We start from the raw sequence: 23,140 nt of genomic DNA, 5'->3' as shown, positions 1-23,140 counted from the left end.
ATCTAACCAGCAACTGACTATCAAGAGCCTGCTGGGTGCCCCAAGTCCCTTGAGCAATCAGAAAAGAACAGCACCCGGCAGCGGCTGGGCCAGGGGCCCTGGCGAGCCTCCACTTCCTCCTCTGCGAATGGGGGAGCCATGAGGTTGGGGTGACTCTTCCACTTCCTGCCCTGACATCCGCAGGCCAACTGAGCCTGCAGCTGCCTCTTGTGCAGGCTTCGGCTTGGGGGTGTGGGGAGTCCCATCACCCACACCCGACCCCGTAACTGCCTTCTCATCTCTGTTACACTCCCCCCTTCCTGGGGTCTTCCTTGTGCCTGCCTGGTATCATTCCTGACACGGCCCCCGCCAACCTCCCCGTTCCCTCGGCCCCGCCTTCACCACGGCTCTGGGCTCTGTTGAAAGCATCAGCTAAACTTCTCACTTCTTCGCCTCCAGCCCTGCCTGCTGGCCTCTGCCCCCTCTGCTCCCAGCTCCCAGGGAGTCTCTTCTCACCCAGCCCCTCTGGGGCACGTGACCCTGTGGACCCATTTTGTCCTGGGTGTTTCCCAGGCCCGCTTCTCCACGTCCCGGCCATGGCCCAGGGAGACTAGTCACCCAGGGTGACACTCACCTCCTGCCGACCCATCCTGCTGGAGCCACGTCTCAGATCCTCAGAGGAGGGGTCATTTAACAGAGAATCCAAAACTGCGCCCCCCCCCCCACCACTCTGTTCCCACAAAAACCAGACAGTCTGTAGTTCACACAGGTCTGAGGGGCCACCCAGTCTGTGTCTAAATGGCTCGACTGCTATCATAGCTCAGATGCAGCCTTAGGCCAGACCCAGACCTATGTGGCTGTGTGCCAGGAAAACGTCCTTTGCTGCTGCTGCTGAAAATTGAATTTCATATCAATTTCAGCCACCCAGCCATCTTTTGACTTTTTTTCTCCCCTAAGCATTTTTTTTTTTCTTTTTTCAGATGGTGTCTTGCTCTGTCACCCAGGCTGGAGTGCAGTGGTATGATCTCGGCTCACTGTAACATTCACCTCCTGGGTTCAAGCGATTCTCCTGCCTCAGCCTCCCAAGTAGCTGGGACGACAGGCGCCTGCCACCATACTTGGCTGATTTTTTTTTTTTTTTTTTTTTTGTATTTTGGTAGAGATGGGGTTTCACCATTTTGGCCAGGCTGGTCTCAAAGTCCTGACCTCAAGTGATCCACCTGCCTCAGCCTTCCAAAGTGCTGAGTTTACAGGCATGAGCCACCATGCCCGGCCCCCTAAACATTTGTAAAATGTGAAAACTGTCCCTGGAACATATGCTGTATAGTAATAGGCGACGGGCCGTACTGTGTGGACCCCGGTAGAGATCAGTGGTACCAGGAGGGTGTCTTCCACGTGGCTACACCCATGCCCCTACCTGTGTGTCTGTGACTGCTTTCCTGCTACATCGGTAGAGCTGAGCGGTGACAGCAGACAGAGCCAGAACTATTCACCACCTGCCCTTTTGCAGAACAACTTTGCTGGCCTCTGGTTCGCACAAAAATCTTACTTAATCCTCAGTCTGCTAAGGCGGGGTTTTTTCCAAAACCTTACCTTACAGGAGGGAAATCTGACATCAAGAGCCATGAATTAATTTGCCCAAATTACCCAGAGTAGCCTGGAGCCTCCAACCCTCCCGCTGGCCCCCAGGACCCACTGAATCCAGCAGTGTCTCAACAGAAGTAGCCTGCAACCTGGCTAGTCGTGGTGGCTCACGCCTGTAATCCCAGGCGGGAGGGTCACTTGAACCCAGTCGTTCAAGGTCGCCGTGGGCAACATAGCGAGGCCCTGTCTTTACCAAAAAAAAAAAAATTTTTTTTTAATTAGCCAGGCACAGTGGTATGCTGTGGTGTTCCCAGCTACTTGGGAAGCTGAAGCGGGAGGATTGCCTGAGCCCAGGAGTTTGAAGCTGCAGTGAACTAGTATTGCGCCACTATACTCCAGCCTGGGCAGCAGAACAAAACTTCTCAAAAAGGAAATAGCCTGCAACCCCATGAAGACTTGGAGGTTTTTTTCCCTGGGATTTCCATGAAGCACAGCCTCAGCTCACAGTGGCTGCCCCATTGGCTGTTTGGTTGGCAGACCTGGCACAGCAGACCCCCCCAAGGCCCCTTGGGCCTTCTGGGGTGGGGCGCTGCCCTCAGGGCTCCTGTGTCCATAAGGACCCAGCACAGCCTTGAGGTGTGGCCTCCACCTGCAGGCTTGAGCCGCCTGCGCTCAGGGTGACAGCTCAGCTGGGTCTGTTGTCAGTGTCCTCAGGCAGGCGTCACCTACTCAGTGGCCTCAGGCCGAGTGCTGTTTCAGGTAGAAAGTTCTGCCAGGAACTTGGAGAACACCCAGGAATGAAATAACAGGAGTCCCAAGCCATGAGGCCACTCTGCCAGCTGCCAGGCCCTGGCCAGTGTCACGTGGTGGTATCCCCCTTACCCCAGCTGGAAGGAGAGAGGAATTCTGCAGGCCGAAAAGCAAGGGGACAATCTCCCTCTTTTGGCCCCTTTCTTTCTTTCTTTCTTTCTTTTTTTTTTTTTGAGATAGAGTCTCACTCTCGTTGCCCAAGCGGGAGTGCAATGGTGCGATCTCAACTCACTGCAACTTCTGCCTCCTGGTTCAAGTGATTCTCCCGTCTCAGCCTCCTGAGTATCTGGGATTCCAGGCATGTGCCACCTCACCCAACTAATTTTGTATTTTTAGTAGAGATGGGGTTTCTCCATGTTGGTCAGGCTGGTCTCGAACTCCCGACCTCAGGTGATCCGCCTGCCTTGGCCTCCGAAAGTGCTAGGATTATAGGCGTGAGCCACTGCACCTGGCCTTGGCCCCTTTCTTTAGGCTCTGTGGTGGATCGATATGTGCCGATGTTCTCTCTCCAGCCACAGCCTCTCTTGGCTATACCCGTCACTCCTTCATCTCAGTGCCTGCATGGCCTTGATCAGACAGGGGAGATCAGAAGTTCTGCACGGCTTGTGGACTGAGCAGGTGGGAGCGGAAGCTTCACCCAGAGGTGGTGTGTCGCAGAGAGAGGAAGAAACGGCATCAAGGGGTCGGGTGTGGTGGCTCGCACCTGGGATCCCAGCACTTTGGGAGGCTGAGGCGGGCGGATTGCCTGAGCTTAGGAGTTCAAAACCACCCTAGCAACATGGCGAAACCCCGTCTCTACTAAAAATACAATAAAATTAGCTGGGCATGGTGGTAGGCTCCGATAGTTGTAGCTGCCGGGGAGGCTGAGGCAGAAGAATCAGTTGAGCCTGGGAGATGGAGGTTGCAGTGAGCCAAGATTGTGCCACTGCACTCCAGCCTGGGCGACAGAATGAGCCTCCGTCTTAAAAAGAAAAGAAAAAGAAGCAGCATCAAGGCTCTGGGAAGAGAGCAGCCCACTCTGTCCAGGCAGGTCCAGGGAGGTTCCCAGAGGTTGTGACACCTGAGCTGTGGCTAAATGTGACCGAACATGTCAGGGCAGGTGGGCAGGGCATGGGCCAGGAGGGGAGCCACGGATGCATCAGCCTCCTGCTCTTGGACTTCAGGGAGGGCAGCAGACTGTTCAGCACCTCAGTTTCCTCATCTGAAATGGGGACGTCAAGTCTGCCCCTTAAAGGGATGCAAGTGGCCGGGCGCAGCTAATCCCAAGACTTTGCAAGGCGGATCACAAGGTCAGGAGTTCGAGGCTATCCTGGCCAACATGGTGAAATCCCATCTTTACTAAAACTACAAAGATTAGCCAGGCATGGTGGCGTGCACCTGTAATCCCAGGTACTAGGGAGGCTGAGGCAAGAGAATCACTTGAACCTGGGAGGCAGAGGTTGCCAAGATCACACCACTGCACTCCAACCTGGCAACAGAGTGAGACTCCATGTGGAAAAAAAAAAAAAAAAATCGAGATAAGGAGGGAGTCTGGGCCGGGCGCGGTGGCTCAAGCCTGTAAACCCAGTACTTCGAGAGGACGAGGCAGAGGGATCACGAGGTCAGGAGATCGAGACCATCCTGGCCAACCTGGTGAAACCCTGTTTCTATTAAAAATACAAAAATTAGCCAGGCGCGGTGGCTCACGCCTGTAATCCCAGCACTGTGGGAGGCCGAGGTGGGTGGATCACAAGGTCAAGAGATCAAGACCATCCTGGTCAACGTGGTGAAACCCCATCTCTACTAAAAATACAAAATTAGCTGGGCATGGTGGTGCGTGCCTGTAATCCCAGCTACTCAGGAGGCTGAGGCAGGAGAATTGCCTGAACCCAGGAGGCGGAGGTTGCGGTGAGCCGAGATCGTGCCATTGCACTCCAGCCTGGGTAACAAGAGCGAAACTCCGTCTCAAAAAAAAAAAAAAAAAAAGAGGGAGTCTGAAGCATATTCCACTAATGGGCCACTCCTCACCACAGGTCATGATATGTCATATATGTCACAGTCACTGTTCTCTCTAACACGTATTACAGAGAATTTTTTTTTTAATGGGTTCTAGCTCTGTTGCCCAGGCTGGAGTGCAGTGGTGTGATCATAGCTCACTGCAGCCTCATCCTCCTGGACTCAAGCAATCCTTCTCCCTCAGCCTCCTGAGTAACTGGGACTACAGACGTGTGCCCAGACCCGGCGAACTTTTCAATCATTTTTCTTTTAAGAGACAGAGTCTTGCTATGTTGCCCTGCTGGTCCTGAATCCTGGCCTCAAGCAGTCCTTCTGCCTCGGCCTCCCAAAGTGCTTGGATCATAGGTGTGAGCCACCCGCCCAGCCTCCCTAAAATGTTACTGGGCATTCCACCTAAGAAGAGAGCCATCCTTTAGATAGAAGATCTAGAATTTTGGCCAGGCTCAGTCACTCACGCCTGTAATGCCAGCACTTTGGGAGGCCGAGGCAGGTGGGTCACTTGAGGCTAGGAGTTTGAGACCAGCCTGGCCAACATAGCAAGACCCCATCTCTACTAACAGTACAAAAATAAGCCAGGCGTGGTGGCACACACCTTTAGTCCCAGCTACTCAGGAGGCAGAGGCAGGAGGATCGCTTGAACGCGGGAGGTGGAGGTTGCAGGGAGCCACTGCATTCTGACCTGGTTGACAGAGCGAGACTCAGTCTCCAAAAAGCAAAAATAGAGGAGATCTAGAATTTTCGGCCACATAGGATATTCAACCCTGGGTGTCTCTTTTCAAAGATTCTCTACCTGACCGAACATTAGACTCCTGAACCTTGTCCCAGTCCCATCTGAGCGCGTCTTTGTAATTCAGTTTCAGCTGAGACCCTGCTAAGTCAGTTTAGCAGGAACCCTCTGCCCTTGAGATCTGATCGCCCTCGGTATCTGATCAGGCTCCTCATCCTTCCCCCTCCCCCAGGTACTATCTGATCACCCTGGCCTGTCTTCAGCAAGAATCTTGTTAGGTCAGTTTAGCTAGAAACTGCTGTACACGCAATGTTTTCTCTTAGTAATTTCCCATCCACTGACCCCCACCCTGCTCCTTGGTGATAAAGTCCCACTTGACCAAGCTGTATTCAGAGTCGAGCCCGATCATTCGCCTTTACCGCAAGGCCCCACAACAGCATTGGGAATAAAGGCTTCCTGCCCGTGTGTCGATGAGTACCACTTAATAATTCTTTTTTTTTTTTTTTTTTTTTTTTTTTTAATTCAGACGGAGTCTCACTCTGCCTCCCAGGCTGGAGTGCATGGCATGATCTCAGCTCACTGCAATCTCCGCCTCCCAAATTCAAGCGATTCTCCTGCCTCAGCTTCCCAAGCAGGTGGGACTACAGGCACTCGCCACCACGCCCGGCTAATTTTTGTATTTTTATTTTGTATTTTTTAGTGAAACAGGGTTTGTTTCGCCATGTTGGCTGGGCTGGTCTTGAACTTCCGGCCTCAGGTGATCCACCCACCTCAGCCTCCCAAAGTGCTGGGATTACAGGCATGAGCCACCGTGCCCGGCCCCATTGAATAATTCTTTCTCTAACTCTCCCAATTCAAGAAACCTTTTGAAATTGCCCAGAAGAAAAATCTCAAAGGCAGGGGCATTTGGAAGATGGCCAGACTTTTTCTAGCTCTCAGTGTCCCTGGTGAGCACATGGCATCCACACTGGGCCCACGCCTAGTTCGCCCCTGTCAGAGAGGGAGGCAAAACTGCCTCTATGTTAGTTTCATCTGGAAACTGTGACTGGGAGGTGGTTGAGTTAGGAGCGATAGCTTTACGGATTTTTTTTTCTATGATGCAAACTTTTCACGAGGTTATTATTTTTATTTTAATTAAATTTTTTGTGGAGTGTGCACGGGCGGGGAACAGTGTCTCACTCTGTCATACAGGCTAGAGTATAGTGGTATAATCATGGCTCACTGCAGCTTCAACTTCCTGGGCTCAAAGAGTCCTCCCATTTTAGTCCACTGAGTAGCTGGAACTATAGGCATGCATCACCACGGCTAATTTTTTTCTTTTTTGTAGACACAGGGTCTGAAGGCTGCTCTTGAACTTCCTGGGCTCAAGTGATCCCCCTTGCTTTGGCCTCCCAAAGTGCTGGGATTACCGGTGTGAGCCACTGTGCCCGGCTTATTTTATCTTTTTTTTTTTTTTTTTTTTTTGAGAAAGTCTTGCTCTGTCACCCACGCTGGAGTGCAGTGACGAAATATCAGCTCACTGCAACCTCTACCTCCCGGGTTCAAGCGATTCTCCTGCCTCAGCCTCCGCAGTAGCTGGGATGGCAGGTGCATGCCACCACGCCCGGCTAATTTTTGTATTTTTAGTAGAGATGGGGTTTCACCTTGTGGGCCAGGCTGGTCTTGAACTCCTGACCTCAAGTGATCCACCCACTTCAGCCTCCCAAAGTGTTGGAATTGTAGATGTGAGCCACAACACCAAGCCTTATTTTATTTCTAATTGATGAAAATTGTATATATTCATCACAGACAACATGACATTTTCATATATATATACATTGTGGAATAGGGTCAATGGAGCTAATTAGCATATGCATTACCTGACATACTCAACACGTTTTGTGATGAAAACACTTAAGATCTATTTTCTGCTGGGTGCGGTGGCTCACGCCTATAATCCCAGCACTTTGGGAGGCTGAGGTGGATGGATCACGAGGTCAAGAGATCGAGACCATCCTGGTCAACATGGTGAAACCCCGTCTCTACTAAAAATACAAAAATTAGCTGGGCGTGGTGGCGCACACCTGTAATCCCGGCTACTCGGGAGGCTGAGGCAGGAGAATTGCTTGAACCCAGGAGGTGGAGGTTGCGGCGAGCCGAGATCGCGCCATTGCACTCCAGCCTGGGTAACAAGAGCGAAACTCCGTCTCAAAAAAAAAAAAAAAAAAAATCTACTTTCTTACTAATTCTCAAAATACAAAGATATTAACTACAGTCACCATGCTGTACAATAGATTGCTTGAATTTAATCCTCCTCTCTAACTGAAATTTTGTATCCTTTGACCAGCATCTCCCCAGCCCTGCCCCCACCCCCAGTAACCAATATTCTACTTTCTACTTCTTTTTGAAACAGGGTCTCGCTCTGTTGCCCGGGCTGGAGTACAGGAGTGCAATCAGGTTCACTGCAGCCTCGACTTCCTGAGCCCAAGCATTTCTCCTGACTCAGCCTCCTAAGTAGCTGGGACAACAGATGTGTGCCACCACACCTGGCTAATGTTTTTATTTTTTGTAGAGATGGAGTGTCACTATGTGGCCCAGGCTGGTCTCAAACTCCTGGCCTCAAGCAATCCTCCTACCTCTGCCTCCCAAAGTGCTGGGGGATTACCAGCCTGAGCCACAGCACCCAGCCCTGCTTTCTGCTTCTAGGAGTTATTTTTGGACTCGGGGTTCATGTGCAGTTTGTTACAGGAATATATTGGGTAATGGTGAGGGTTGGGCTTCTAATACACCACCCAAATAGTGAATGCCTGCCTTGACCTCCGAAAGTACTGACAGGCCTGAGCCACATTACCTGTTTTGTTAGAGGTAACAAAAGTTACCCAATAGGTAACTTTTCAACCCTCACCCCCTTCCCCTTCTCCCGCTATCAGTTCAGCTATTAAAAATTCTACACGAGTGAGATCATCCAGTATTTACCTTTCTGTGCCTGGCTTATTAACATATTAATATGTTTCTGTGCCTGGCTTATTAACATAGTGTCCCTGAGGTTCATCCATGTTATCGCAAATGACAGGATCTCTTTATTATTATTTTTTTTTATTTTGAGACAGAGTCTTGCTCTGTCACCCAGGCCAGAGTGCAGTGGCATGATCTCAGCTCGCTGCAACCTCTCTCCCTGTTTGAAGTGATTTTTATGCCTCAGCCTCCCGAGTAGCTGGGATTATAGGCACCTGCCAGCATACATGGCTGATTTTTCTATTTTAGTAGAGATGGGTTTTTTGTTTTGTTTCGTTTTGTTTTTTTTCTTCCTGGAAGACATCACACTAGTCCAAGAAATGGGCTTTTACCATGTTAACCAGGTTGGTCTCAAACTCCTGACCTCAAGTGATCTGCCCGCCTCGGCCTCCCAAAGTGCTGGAATTACAGGTGTAAGCCACCATGCCCAGCCAGGATCTCATTTTTTAAGGCTAAACATTATTCCATTGTGTATATGAACCACAGGTACTTTATCCGTTCTTCTGTGGGGGTTTTATTGTTGTTGTTTTTGTGAGACAGAGTCTTGACTTACAGCCCAGGTGGAGTTCAGTGGTGTGTTCTCAGCTCACTGCAACCTCCACCTCCTGGGTTCAAACAATTCTCCTGCCTCGGTTTCCTGAGTAGCTGGGATTACAGGTGTACACCACCACGCCCGGCTAATATTTGTATTTTTAATGGAGACAGGGTTTTGCCATCTCGGCCAGGCTGGTCTCGAACTCCTGACCTCAAGTGATCGGCCCACCCTGCCTCCCAAAGTGCTGGGATTATAGGAGTGAGCTGCTGAGCCTGGCCTATTCATTCATCTGTTGATGGACACTTAGGTTAAGTCCATGTCTTGGCTATTGTGATTCATGCTGTAACGGGCATGAGAGTGCAGGCGTTTCTTCCACATACTGATGTCATTTCCTTTGGGTAGATACCCAGAAGTGGGCTTGCTGGATGTAGTGAGATTTTAATTTTTTTCCAAAGTATACAACTTATATTAGAAGCATGTTCTTTATATTATAAAAGAAAAAAAAAAAAAAAAAAAAAAACGTGTTTCTGTGAAAGGAGAGGCCTTTCTTGCTTTTGAGCATGTCCGGCACTGTGGGTTTCGTAGCCTGGGGGGAAGATGGCATCCGCCTTCCCAGTGCATGTGCCAGATTGTATTGCACAGTTGCTGACACCGGGGTCCCACTTCCTCCCTCCTGTCCACCCCGGACGCCACATGATCTGCCAGGCACACCATCTCCTTGTGCTTGGAGATGGTATGAGCACCCCCCCCACCCCCGGCCTGCCCAGCCGAGCAGCAACACAATAGCACCCCTCGCTGCAAGCACTGGGCCCGCACTTCCCCCTCGGATGTATAATAGCACCAACCGGATATTTTTAGATGGGCTTTGAAAAGTCGCAGTGTGCTGAGACCACATACCAGACGCGTGAGGTCACCGGGCCTGGGAGCAGCCTCTGTGCATGGATAATTGGTGAACGGGGTAATCGCAGAACCAGAAAGCCAGCCCTTGGGCAGCCACAGTGGTGGGAGGGGCACCTCACATCCCAAAGGCGTTCCCTGTCATATGTCCCCAAGACACTAGGCCTGACTGTGATGTGAGAAGTCGCTGCAGAGACTTGTCCCCTGGGTTTAAAGGGAGCATTGTTGCTCTTTGGGGTGTGAATGTACATTTCTGGGGATGCCTCTGAAGACTGGGCTCTACACCAAGGTGCTGTGGGGACCCCAGCTCAGAGACCCGTTTCCCACTGCAGACACCCAGGGCCCCCCAACAGGACTGTGTCCGCGCCCCTCCCCCCCGACTCCTTCTGAGGACAGGCATCCCTTCACCATCTGCTCATAGTTAGGGCAGGCAGGGGGAGCTTTCTCTGCCCCTTCATGGGCGTTTATTTTAGGTCTGCCTGACAGATCTCTGAATCGAAGCTGCTTGGGAGGGGAATCTGGTCATGGGACCACATAGGCAAGGCCGGGCATCGTGCTGTCAGGCACGGAGCAGGGAGGAGGTCCTAGGCCCGGGCACCAGGCTCCAGGCTGAAGCTCATTTCCTGCATGAGCTCCAGACTATGGCCCTGCAGGGTCCCGTGAACATCCAAGGAAACGAGACGGTGCCTCCAGACTGTAGGTTTCACTCCAGACAAAAACAAAACGGTTCTCAGCCACCCTCTCTAGGACTTCCCCCTTCAGGCTGCCCCACAAAAGCCTCCACTCGGTGGTCAGCCAAAGTCTTAACCTGTTCGGGCTACTGTAGCAGAATGTGTTTACACATTGCGTAAGTACGGGAGAAATGTGTCATTGGACAATGAAAGCTGGAGATGAAACCAAAGACCGCAGGGACCCCTCAGCACCTAGGATGCAGCACACGTGGGAGCCTTCAGGAGGGACTGAGGGACTGGTGAGCCCTGACTACCTGGCCCTGCACCCCACTTATATTCCTGTCTCTATACATCAGTGCTCCCCAGCCGGGGTGACATAATGGTCTCTAGGTTATCCCAGATGGCATCTGGTAGGTAGAGGCCAGGGATGCTATTCAGCACCGTGTAGTACACACGATACCCCATTACATGGAGTGGTTCACCCCTAAAATGTCCCATAGGCACCCAGGAAAGCCAGCTTCACCAGCAGTGCCCCTGGTGGTACCCGACTACCAATGAGCCCCCTGGGTTTCATGAGACCCTCCAGAGACTGTTTCAAAATTCAACAGGTCAGACTGGGCGCAGTAGCTCACACCGGTAATCCCAGCACTTAGGGAGGTATAGATGGAAGAATCGCTTGAGTCCAGGAGCCCCAAACCAACCTGGGTACCATAGCGAGATTCGTCTCAACAAAAATAATTTTAAAAATCAACCAGGCATGGGCCCGGCACGGTGGCTCACGCCTGTAATCTCAGCACTTTGGGAGGCTGAGGCAGGTGGATCACCTGCGGTTGGGAGTTCGAGACCAGCCTGACCAACATGGAGAAATCCCGTTTCTACTAAAAATACAAAATTAGCTGGGAATGGTGGTGCATGCCTGTAATCCCAGCTACTTGGGAGGCTGAGGCAGGAGAATCACTTGAACTCGGAAGGCAGAGGTTGCTGTGAGCCGAGATCACACCATCGCACTCCAGCCTGGGAAACAAGAGCAAAACTCCATCTCAAAAAAAAAAAAATTAGCCAGGCACAGTGATACATACCTGTGGTCCCAGCTACTTAGGAGGCAGAAATGGGAAGACCACCTGAGCCAAGGGGGTCCAGGCTGCAGTGAGCTCGCATCACTGAACTCCAGCCTAGGCGACAGAGTGAGACCCTGTCTTAAAAAAAAAAAAAAATCAACTGGTGAGCAAAGCTCATGTAGCAACCCAGGTTCCCCTCCCTCCGAAAAGCACCAGCTACTTCCTGAACCCCCTTCCCTGTAGAGGGCCAGGTCATGTCTCTCTCTAGGGCCCCCTCCCTACCACCTTCCTGCCCTCCTTATCTCAAACCCCTCCCTGTTTCCTTGTCCCATGACCCAAACAACTACCCTTCTGAGGAGCGTGACCTGCATGTGGGTTCAGCCACAAACACTCTCCAGGCTTCAAGCTCTGCCCGAGGCTTTGCAGCTGAATGGAGCTTTCTCCAAGGGAGTGTCTCGGCCTTCCATGGTCAGATCCCTTTTTTTTTTTGAAACAGAGTCTCACCCTTTTGCCCAGGCTGGAGTACGGGGGTGGGGGTGGGGGGCAAACGCGGCTCGCTGCAGCCTCAACCTCCTGGGCTGAAGCAGTCCTCCCACCTCAGCCTCCAAAGTAACTGGAACTACAGGCATCCGCCACCATACCTGGCCAATTTTTTTTATTTTTTCTGGATTCAGCATTTCACCATGTTGCTGAGACTGGTCTCGAACTCCTGGCCTCAAGCCATCCTCCTGCCTCGTCCTCCCAGAGTGCTGCAAGCATAGGTGTGACCACTGTACCCAGCCAGTCAGCTACTTTTTTTTTTTTTTTTTTTTTTTGAGACAGAGTTTCGCTCTTGTTACCCAGGCTGGAGTGCAATGGCACGATCTCGGCTCACCGCAACCTCCGCCTCCTGGGTTCAGGCAATTCTCCTGCCTCAGCCTCCTGAGTAGCTGGGATTACAGGCACATGCCACCATGCCCAGCTAATTTTTTGTATTTTCAGTAGAGACGGGTTTCACCATGTTGACCAGGATGATCTCTTGACCTCGTGATCCACCCGCCTCAGCCTCCCAAAGTGCTGGGATTACGGGCTTGAGCCACCACGCCCGGCCGTCAGCTACATTTTTAACAGGACTTCCCCCTTCAGGCTGCCCCACAGAAGCCTCCACTCAGTGGCCAGCCAAAATCTTAACGTGTTCGGGCTACTGTAGCAGAATGTGGTTACACATTGCTTAAGTACGGGAGAAATGTGTCATTGGACAATTCTGTGGTTGTGCAAACATCCTAGAGTGAACTTACACAAACCTAGATGATATAGCCTGCTACGTCCTTACGCTGTAGGTGTGGAGTTGGTTATACATTACTAATAGGTATATTCGTGTATAATCACTAATAGGCTATACCTATACACATAGGTGTAGCTAGCCGAGCACGGTGGCTCACACCTGTAATCCCAGCACTTTGGAAGGCCAAGGCAGGTGGATCACCTGAGGTCAGTAGTTCAAGACCAGCCTGGCCTCAAACTCGGATGAAACCCTGTCTTTATTTAAAAATGCAAAAATTAGCTGGGCGTGGTGGCTCACGCCTGTAGTCTCAGCTACTCAGGAGGCTGCGACAGGAGGATCGCTTGAACCCGGGAGGCAGAGTTTGCATTGCGCCGAGATCATGCCACTGCATTCCAGCCTGAGCAACAGAGTGAGGCTTGGTCTCAAGAAAACAAAAACAAATAGGTGTAGCCTGTTGCTTCTAGTCCACAAACCTGTACAGCATGTTACTGTACTGAATACTGTGGGCAGTTGGAACGCAATGGTAAATATTTGTGTATCTAAACATAGGCCATGCCTGGTGGCTCATACCTGTAATCCTAGCACTTTGCAAGGCCTAGGCAGGAGGATTGCTTGAACCCAGGAGGTCAAGGCTTCAGTGAGCCAAGATCACACCACCACACTCCAGCCTGGGCGACAGACCAAGATTCTGTCTCTAAATAGATAGATAGGCTGGTGCGTTGGCTCACACCTGTAATCCCGACACTTGGAGAGGCCAAAGTGAGCAGACTGCTTGAGCCCAGGAGTTTGAGACTGGCCTGGGCAACAAAGTGAAACCCCTTCTCTACAAAAAATCAGCCAGTTGTGCTGGCATGTGCCTGTAGTCTCAGTTACCTGGGAGCTTGAGGCGGGAGGATCACCCTGAGCTCTGGAGGTTGCGGCTGCAGTGAGCCACAATCATGCCTGGGTGACAGAGTGAGACCCTGTCTCAAAAAAAAGATTGGGTTCCAGGCGCAGTGGCTCACGCCTGTAATCCCAACACTTTGGGAGGCCAAGGCAGGTGGATCACGATGTCAGGAGTTCGAGACCAGCATGACCAACATGGTGAAACCCCGTCTCTACTAAAAATATAAAGATTAGCCGGGCATGGTGCCATGTGCCTATGATCCCAGCTGCTCTGGAGGCTGAGGCAGGAGTCACTTGAACCTGGGAGGCGGAGGTTGCGGTGAGCCAAGAGCGTGCCATTGCACTCCAGCCCAGGCAACAGAGCGAGACTCTGTCTCAAAAAAAAAAAAAAAAAAAAAAGATTTGATGGATGGATCAAAACATAGAAACAGTAAAGTGCAGTGTTACGATCTGTGGGACCACCGTCATCTTATGCGGTCCATCGGTCCATCATTGACGGCTGTCCTGTGCAGTGCATGACTGTACCACGTAGATCTGGTGGCTGACAAATACATTCTCGCACATTTGGGGTCAGGTGAAGGCCCACTTCTTGGTTCATCGATGGCATTTTTTCCCGTGTCCTCACATGGTGGAAGGAGTGAGGGAGCTCTCTGGGGCCTCTTCTGTAAGGACACTAATTCCATTCATGAAGGCCCCATATAAGTGACCTTATCACCTCCCAAAGACCTCACCTCCTGAACCTATCACCTTAGGGTTAGATTTCAACATAAAAAGTTTGTAGGAGGCCAGGGATGGTGGCTCACGCCTATAATCCCAGCACTTTGGGTGGCCAAGGCGAGCATATCATTTGAGGTCAGGAGTTTGAGACCAGCCTGGGCAACATTGTGACACCCAGTCTCTACTAAAAATACAATTAGGCCAGGTGCCCTGGCTCATGCCTGTAATCCCAGCATTTCGGGAGGTCAAGAGATCAAGACCATCCTGGCCAATATGGTGAAACCCAATCTCTACTAAAAATACAAAAATTAGCTGGATCTGGTGGTACGTGCTTGTAGTTCCAGCTACTAGGGAGGCTGAGACAGGAAAATTGCTTGAACCCAGGAGGTGGAGGTTGCAGCGAGCTGAGATCGCGCCACTGCCCTCCAGCCTGGTGACAGAGTGAGACTCCATCTCAAAAAAAAAAAAAAAAAAAAAAAAAAAAAAATTAGCCAGGCACAGCGGCACATGCCTGTAATATCAGCCACTCAGGTGGCTGAAGCATGAGAATCGCCTGAACTCAGGAGGCGGAGGTTGCAGTGAGGTGAGATCGCACCATTGCACTCCAGCCTGGGTAACAGAGTGAGACCCTGTCAAAAAAAAAAAAAAACAAACTGCGGGGGACACAGACATGAAGTCCATGACAGCTGGTATCCATCCCCCTGTGGAATGCGGCCCTCAGGAAGACCCCGTTATTCCGTGTCTTTGTGTCTCCAGTTTCCGCCTCCCCTGCGTACTTGGCCTCCACCTCCCCCACCTCCTGCAATGGGACCTTGGCAATGGCCTTGACAGTCCCCACTGTGGCCTCACTCCCTCCTCTCCTCCCTGGACACCCGAGCCTCTCAAACAGGAACATCACTGCCGCCAAACTTTCCACGTTTTGACTCCAGGGCGTGCCCCCTGCCCCTGTGCCCTCCCCCTGCCATGTCACCTCTTCCCCAAACCCAGCGGTCACAAGGGCTTGGATGGTAGAACACCAGGCCCCAGGACCAGCTCTGCCGCCTCGCTGTGATCTGCCAGGTCTCACAGCCTGCATCCTGCTGGCCTCACCCCATCTTCTTTCTCCCTGAAAGAAAGAGCTCCCCCACCACCTCTTCCCAGATTCTGTGTCCTGTCCCAGGCATCTTCCCTGCCTCAAGTTCCCCCAGGGCTCCATCTTAACCCCTCTGGAGCAGTCAGTCCCTCATGGGAAGGGAGCACCCCAGGAATTTGGACAGAGAGTGGATGTCCCCCATCTTCATGCAGGTGATGGTTGTATGGAAACCCCAGGGGGGACCGCTGCATACAGCTTGCAGTGCACACACTTCCCTGTGTGTGTGGACTCCTCAGTACAGAGCAAAAAGATTGTGCGTGGAAAAGGGATGAAACATTGATTACAGGCGAGCCATTGTGCCTGTCACCACAGCTCTTTGGGAGTCCAAGGCGGGAGGATCACTAGAGGCCCGGAGTTTAAGGCCACCCTAGACAACACAGGGAGATGCTGTCTCTACAAAAAGCTTAAAATACTAGCCAAGCATGGTGGCATGTACCTGTGGTCCCAGCTACTTGGGAGGCTGAGGCAGGAGGATTGCTTGAGCCCAGGAGGTTGAGGCTTGCAGTGAGCTCTGAATGCACCATTACACTCCAGCCTAAGGGACAGAGCAAGACCCTGCCTCTAAAAAAGAAAAAGAAAAAAGAAGCAGCAACCAGACACAAGTCTGGGCATGGTGGTACATGCCTGTGGTTGCAGCTGCACGGGAGGCTGAGGCGGGAGGATCTCTTGAGCACAGGAGACAGAAGTTGCAGTGAGCTGAGATCGACCACTGCACTTCAGCCTGGGCAGCAGAGCAAGACCCCATCTCAAAAATAATACAAAATTTAAAAGTAAAAAAATAAAGTGCATTTAGACCACAAATAAATAAATAAAATGATGTTTTTGCAAATTATGTCACAATCTGGAAGATATTAACTAATAAGATAAATCGAGGCCAGGCACAATGGCTCATGCCTGTAATTCCAGCATTTTGGGAGGCCGAGGTGGGTGGATCATTTGAGCTCAGGAGTTCCAGACCAGCCTGGGCAACATGGCAAAACACCGCCTCTACAAAAAATTAGCCAGGCATGGTGGCGCATGCCTCCAGTCCCAGCTGCTCGGGAGGCTGAGGTAGGAGGATTGCTTCATCGCAGGAGGCAGAGGTTGCAGTGAGCCAAGATCACACCACTGCACTCCAGCCCGGGTGATGTTGTGTGATCCTGTCTCAGGAAAAAGAAAATGGGCTACTCTCTGCTTCCTGGGTCGCCTCGCTTTGCAGGAACAGTTAAAGAAAAAAACAGAGACCGGGTACAGTGGCTCATGTGCTTTGGGAGGCTGAGGCAGGCAGAGTGCCTGAGCTCAGGAGTTCGAGACCAGCGTGGACAACATGAGGAAACCCCATATCCACTAAAATAGCATGGTAGTGCACGTCTGTAGTCCCAGCTACTCAGGAGGCTGAGGCATGAGAATTGCTTGAATCCACGAGGCAGAGGTTGCAGTGAGCCGATATCGCAACGCTGCACTCCAGCCCAGGCAACAGAGTGAGACTGTTGCCAAAGGAAAAATAGATAAATTGAGTAATTCAAAATAAAAGTAAAAGTAAAAGCACAGTATAAAATGAGAGGGAAAAAAAAGAAATTCCATCGTCATGATCTGAAAACCTGCTTTTGATTTCCTTGCAGGCTTTTGGAAACGCCAAGACGGCCCACAACAACAACTCCAGCCGGTTTGGGAAATTCATCCAAGTCAGCTACCTCGAGAGTGGCATCGTGAGAGGGTGAGTCTGTGTCCCTTATGTCCCCACTGGTGGGTGTGGTGGTACGTACCTGTAATCCCAACTACTTGGGAGGCTGAGGCAGGAGAATCGCTTGAACCCAGGAGGCAGAGGTTGCAGTGAGCCGAGATCGCACCATTGCACTCCAGCCTGGGCAACAAGAGTGAAACTCCGTCTCAAAAAAAAAAAAAAAGAAAAGAAAAAAGAAAATAATTGGGGAAGGGAAGGAGCTGTCATTGGTCAGGCAACATTTCAGTACCGACCCCCATTGCTGGCTTGCCATCCTGCCACTCTGGGGCCACATCCTCTGCCAGACCCACAGAAGCAGCCCAGGGAATCAGCCACAGGCTGAGATTGAAACACGAGTCTCCTTCTAGAACCAGACACAGCCTCCCTCCCCAGGAATACAGACTACAAGAAGGAGCCGAAACGGAATGGTTACTACCCCAGGGAAGGAACAGAAGGAAACGCTTTTTCTCCTATTTGAAAGAAGAGAGGCCCCAGGCCAGGCCATCCAAACCCACCTGTGCACGTTGTGTCTCCCTGTGTGAGCCAACAGACAAAAGACTGCTGTCTTGGGCCAGGCATGGTGGCTCATGCCTATAATCCCAGCACTTCGGGAGACTTAGGAGGGTAGATTTCTTGAGCCCAGGAGTTCAAGACCAGCCTGCCCAATGTGGTGAAACCCCATCTCTACTAAAATTACATTAGCTGGGCGTGGTGGTGCATGCCTGTCATCCCAGCTGCTTAGGAGGCTGAGGCAGGAGAACTGCTTGAACCTGGGAGGCGGAGGTTGCAGTGAGCCGAGAGTGTGCCACTGCACTCCAGCTTGGGCAATAGAGTGAGACTCTATCTCAGGAAAAAAAAAAAAAAGACTGCTGTCCTGGAGACAGGCAAGTGGCATTCAGCAGGCCCTGGATTGGGTCCCTTGTGCTGTCCCCCTAGCTCTGCCACCCCTTGGGCACCAGCTATGTCTCCTGCATAATAGGATGGGCTCAAATGAGAGTGATCTGGAGGCCCCAGTGAGCTCACACATCTGATGATGGTGGACCCCCATGATAGACCGGCCCCACCGGACTCAGCCAGCCCCAGCTGGTGTGAAAGGATCCCACCAAGCCACCCCCTTCCCATGGGGCCCTGGGCAGCACAGTCTCTCCAAGCCTCAGTTCGTTGTCCACTCCTCAGGAACCACCATGCTGGCCCCAGCGCCTGCCCCAGCATGTAAGAGGAGTCCCTGAGAAATACAGAAAACGATGCCTACAACGTATGTGCCCTCAAAAAACCATTCACTGCCACGGCTTTTAGCATTGAGAGATATTTGGGGCTGCAGAGACACCCTAGTCCCCTGCACTGGCACCCTTAGACTCAGGGTTCCACATGATGCCATGTGCCTTCCGAGGGGACTCTGAGAACTTAACTTGGAGGAAACACCTTAACTGCTTGATGTAATGAAAACAGCTGGGAGTGGTGGCTCATGCCTGTAATCCCAGCACTTTGGGAGGCCGACGTGGGCAGATCATGAGTCAAGATTTAGAGACCAGCCAGGCCAGCATGGTGAAACCCCGTCTCTACTAAAAATACAAAAATTAGCCAGGCTTGCTGGCAGGCACCTGTAGTCCCAGTTACTTGGGAGGCTGAGGCAGAAGAATTGCTTGAACCCGGGAGGCAGAGGTTGCAGTGAGCCGAGATCATGCCAGTACACTCCAGCCTGGGTGACAAGAGAGCAAAACTCCATCTCAGAAAAAAACAGAATGGTCAGTAAACAGCAGAACACCAGACCATATAGATACAACCAAGTATTGATGGGTATCACAGACCCCTGTGATTTCAAGGATATTGTAAAAAAAATTGAAGCCCCAGAACCAACAAAGGACTTGGATCTAGAATATAGAAAGAGCATTTACAGCTCAATAACAGTACTAAGATCCCAGTAAGAAAACCACAAAAGACGTCAATGGATACTTCATCAAAGAAGAGCTATGAATGGCCAGTAAGCATGTGAGAAGATGTTCAGCGTCATCAGTCACCAGGGAAATGTAAATCCAAACCACAATGACAGGCCAGCTGCATGGCTCATGCCTATAATCCCAACACTTCAGGAGACCGAGGCAGGCAGATCACGTGATGCCAGGAATTACAGACCAGCCTGGACAACATGATGAAACCCCATCTCTACAAAAACTAAAAATTAGCCTGTAGTCCCAGCTACTCCGGAGGCTGAGGTGGGAGGATCACTTGAGCCTGGGAGGTCAAGGCTTCACTGAGTTACAGTCGTGCCACTGCACCCCAGCCTGCACGACGGAGTGAGACCCTGTCTTAAAACCAATGCTGGGCGCGGTGGCTCACACCTGTAATTCCAGCACTTTGGGAAGCTGAGGCAGGTGGATCACCTGAGGTCAGGAGTTCGATACCAACCTGACCAACATAGAGAAATCCCATTCCTACTAAAAATACAAAATTAGCTGGGCATGGTGGCACATACCTGTAATCCCAGCTACTCAGGAGGCTGAAGCAGGAGAGTTGCTTAAACCCAAGAGGCGGAGGTCGCAATGAGCGGAAATCATGCCATTGCGCTCCAGCCTGGACAACAGAGCAAGATTCCATCTCAAAAAAAATAAATAAATAACACCGTACTACAAACTTAATATTTTATTCTTTCTCCTTTTCTCTTCATGACAGAGCTGTTGTCGAAAAATATCTGCTTGAAAAGTCTCGCCTGGTATCTCAGGAGAAGGACGAGAGGTAGGAGAACGTTTCCTCCGGGATCTCTGAATGCCACGTCACGTCTGTGTTTCCTCCTACAGAGGAGGGAAGCAACGCAAATGTCCTGAGGTCAGAGGACCTTTGCGGGAGGCCACGGAGGCTGCCACAGGAGCGAGGCCTGCCCATCCGTCTTCTCCCCAGATCTGCCCTGGTGGCCTCGCCCTTTGTCCCCATACCTCCCAGGCCACCTTTGTGTGCCTCCCTGGGGATTTTGTCCCCAGTAGGTGCTCAGGAGTCTGCCCAATATATAGTTAGATTGGAAACTTTTCTCAGGCATGGTGGCCTGCACCTGTGCCTATTGTCCCAGCTTTGAGGAGGCCTAGGCAGACAGGATCACCCGAGCCCAGGAGGTTGAGGCTGCAGTGAGCTAGACACTACACTTCAGCCTGGGCAATAGGGCAAGTCCTTCTCTCTTTATTTTTGTTTGTTTGTTTGATTGGGCTTTTTGTTGTTGTTTTTGTTTTGTGTCAGAGTCTTGATCCCAGCTCCCTGCAACCTCTGCCTCCTGGGTTCAAGCGATTCTCGTGCCTTAACCTCCCAAGCAGCTGGGATTACATGCGTACGCCACCATGCCCGGCTAGAGTCTTGTCTCTTTAAGGAAAAAAAAAAAAAAAGCCTGGAGCAGTGATTCATGCCTATAATCCCAGCACTTTGGGAGGCCTAGATGGGAGGATCACAGGAACCCAGGAGTTCAAGACCACCCTGGGCAACATGGTGAAACCCCATCTCTACAAAAAAGACCAAAAAAAAATTAGCTGGGCATAGTGACAAACAGCTATAGTCCCAGCTACTCAGGAGGCTGAGCTGGGAGGATCACTTGAACCCAGGAGGTCGAGGCTGCAGTGAGCTGTGATCGCACCACTGCACTCCAGCCTAAGCAACAGAGCAAAACCCTTTTTCAAGGAAAAAAAAAAGATTAGAAACATTTCTGATTACGCCTGTAATCCCAGCACTTTGGGAGGCTGAGGTTGGCGGATCACGAGGTCAGGAGTTTGAGACCAGTTTGAACAACATGGTGAAACCCCGTCTCTACTAAAAATACAAAAAATTAGCTGGGTATGTTAGCGCACGCCTATAATCCCAGCTACTTGGGAGGCTGAAGCAGGAGAATCACTTGAACCCGGGAGGTGGAGGTTGCGTGAGCCAAGATCGAGCCACTGCACTCCAGCCTGGGCAACGGAGCAAGACTCCATTTCAAAAAGAAGTGGGGCGGGGGGCGGGCGCACTGGCTCATGCCTGTAATCCCGGCACTTTCAGAGGCCAAGGTGGGCAGATCACAAGGTCACGTGTTCAAGACCAGCCTGCCCGACACAGTGAAACCCCGTCTCTACTAAAATACAAAAATGAGCTGGGTGTGGTGGTGAGTACCTGTAATCCCGGCTCCTCAGGAGGCTGAGGCAGGAGAATCACTTGAACTTGAACCCCAAAGGCAGAGGTTGCAGTGAGCCAAGATCATCCCACTGCACTCCAGCCTGGGCAATAGAGTAAGACTCTGTCTCAAAAAAAAAAAAAAAAAAAGAAAGAAAGAAAAAAGAAACATTTCTGATTGACAAGTAAGTGAGATGGACACCTACCCACCTCCAATCCTCCAGAAAGCTATTTGCTCAAGACGTTTATTTGTTTTGTTTTGTTTTGTTTTAAGACATAGTAATAAGTGACTTACTGTTTTAAGTTTGTACATGTTTGAGGTGCGTTCTCCAAAGCCATGTTAGTAGCGGTTTGCAGAGCAGCTATTGCTTGGCCTCCAAGAACGACCGTTTTCCTCCCAATTTTGGCCTGCAGGAACTACCACGTGTTTTATTATTTGTTACTCGGGGTCAGTGAGGAAGAGCGCCGAGAATTTCAGCTCAAGCAGCCTGAAGATTATTTCTACCTCAACCAGGTAAACAGCCTCGAGCCCCAGCCACAAATGGCACCTCTGTTCCCGGCCTCAAGCTGTTTATGCACAGCCGGGAAGTCAGAGGCAGCCTGCCCTGGCCCCCAAACCCACTCCCAGAAGGCAGCATTAAAAGAACCCATTCATTCCCCTGGTCCTGGGGCCCTGGCCCGCCAGCTCCAGCCAAAATCACCCTGGCACGCCACCCTCACCAGCCCAGGAATGCCCTGACGTCTTTGTTTTCCAGCATAACTTGAAGATTGAAGATGGGGAGGACCTGAAACATGACTTCGAGAGGCTCAAGCAGGCCATGGAGATGGTGGGCTTCCTCCCCGCCACCAAGAAGCAGTAAGTATGCGGCCCCCGGCCCGTCCCCCCGAGCCTACAGGGGCCATGCGTGGCCCTTACCAGTCACTCTGTAGTACAACCCACAACCAAGTGAAAACGGGCAGGCGGTGTCCTGAACAGAGCTGCCCTACAGAAGGTGGCCCAATAGCAGCGAGCACATGAGAAGGGGCTCAAGCCATTGGTGATGCCAATGAAAGGTAATGTGAACATTCTTAACACTGCTGAACTGTACCCTTAAAAATGGTTTGGCCAGCCTGGCGCGGTGGCTGACACCTGTAATCCCAGCACTTTGGGATGCTGAGGCGGGAGGATCATCTGAGGTCAGGAGTTCAAGACCAGCCTGACCAACATAGAGAAACCCCATCACTACTAAAAATACAATTTAGCCGGGCCTGATGGTGTACACCTGTAATCCCAGCTACTCAGGAGGCTGAGGCACAAGAATCCCTTGAACCTAGAAGGTGGAGGCCACAGTGCCACTGAACTCCAGCCTGGGTGACAGAGTGAGACTCTGTCTCAAAAAAAAAAAAAAAAAAAAAGACAGCACTTCTGAATAGCCAATGGACTCCAGCCTGGACAATTTAGCCAGTGACTGGCCAGACACAAGTACCTACAGTTTCATTCCCATCAAGTTCATAGACAGCATTAGTTGTCAAGACCATGCTTCCTCTGGGCTTGGGGAGCTCCAGGATCCAGGACCTGGAATGTTCTATTTCATGGTTTGGGGGCTAGTTAGAGGGATCTGTGCACTTTTTTCTTTTTTGAGACAGAGTTTCACTAGCAAGGTATGGTGGTGCGCACCTGTAGTCCCAGCAGCCCGGGAGGCTGAGGCAGGAGGATCACCTGAGCCCAGGGAGGTTGAGGCTGCAGTGAGCTGTGATCATGCCACTGCACTCCAGCCTGGGTGACACAGTGAGACTCTGTTTCAAAGAAGAAAAAAAGAGAATAGCTGTGTAGCCAGGTGCAGTAGTTCAGGCCTATAATCCCAGCTATTCAGGAGGCCAAGGCAGGAGGATCACCTGAGGCCAGGAGTTTGAGACTAGCCTGGGCAACACAGCAAGACCGCGTCCCTTTAAAAATATGTTTTTAAATGAGCTAAGTGTAGTAGCCTGTTGTCCCAACTGCTTAGGAGGCTGAGGCAGTAGAATCACTTGAGCCCGGGAGTTCGAGGTTACAGTGAGCTATAATTGTGTCACTGCACTCCAACCTGGC

General features: G+C 51.2%; 1 protein-coding gene across 6 annotated transcripts in view; it reads left to right on the top strand.

Annotated features, from left to right (window-relative positions):
• MYO9B (myosin IXB) overlaps nucleotides 1-23,140 on the top strand; it is a 134,568-nt gene that overhangs the window by 50,507 nt on the left and 60,921 nt on the right. For all 6 annotated transcript variants that reach the window (XM_039467069.2, XM_074384428.1, XM_074384427.1 and 3 more), the window contains exons 3-6: nucleotides 16,850-16,944; nucleotides 19,621-19,683; nucleotides 21,487-21,586; nucleotides 21,828-21,928. In XM_039467069.2, the coding sequence (XP_039323003.2) occupies nucleotides 16,850-16,944; nucleotides 19,621-19,683; nucleotides 21,487-21,586; nucleotides 21,828-21,928 (359 nt within the window). The remainder of the gene's footprint in view (nucleotides 1-16,849; nucleotides 16,945-19,620; nucleotides 19,684-21,486; nucleotides 21,587-21,827; nucleotides 21,929-23,140) is intronic.

Source organism: Saimiri boliviensis, chromosome 14, assembly GCF_048565385.1.
Source record: "Saimiri boliviensis isolate mSaiBol1 chromosome 14, mSaiBol1.pri, whole genome shotgun sequence".
Taxonomy (NCBI): domain Eukaryota; kingdom Metazoa; phylum Chordata; class Mammalia; order Primates; family Cebidae; genus Saimiri; species Saimiri boliviensis.
The sequence above is the reverse complement of the archived record's forward strand: the minus strand, read 5'-3'. Positions and strand labels throughout refer to the sequence as shown.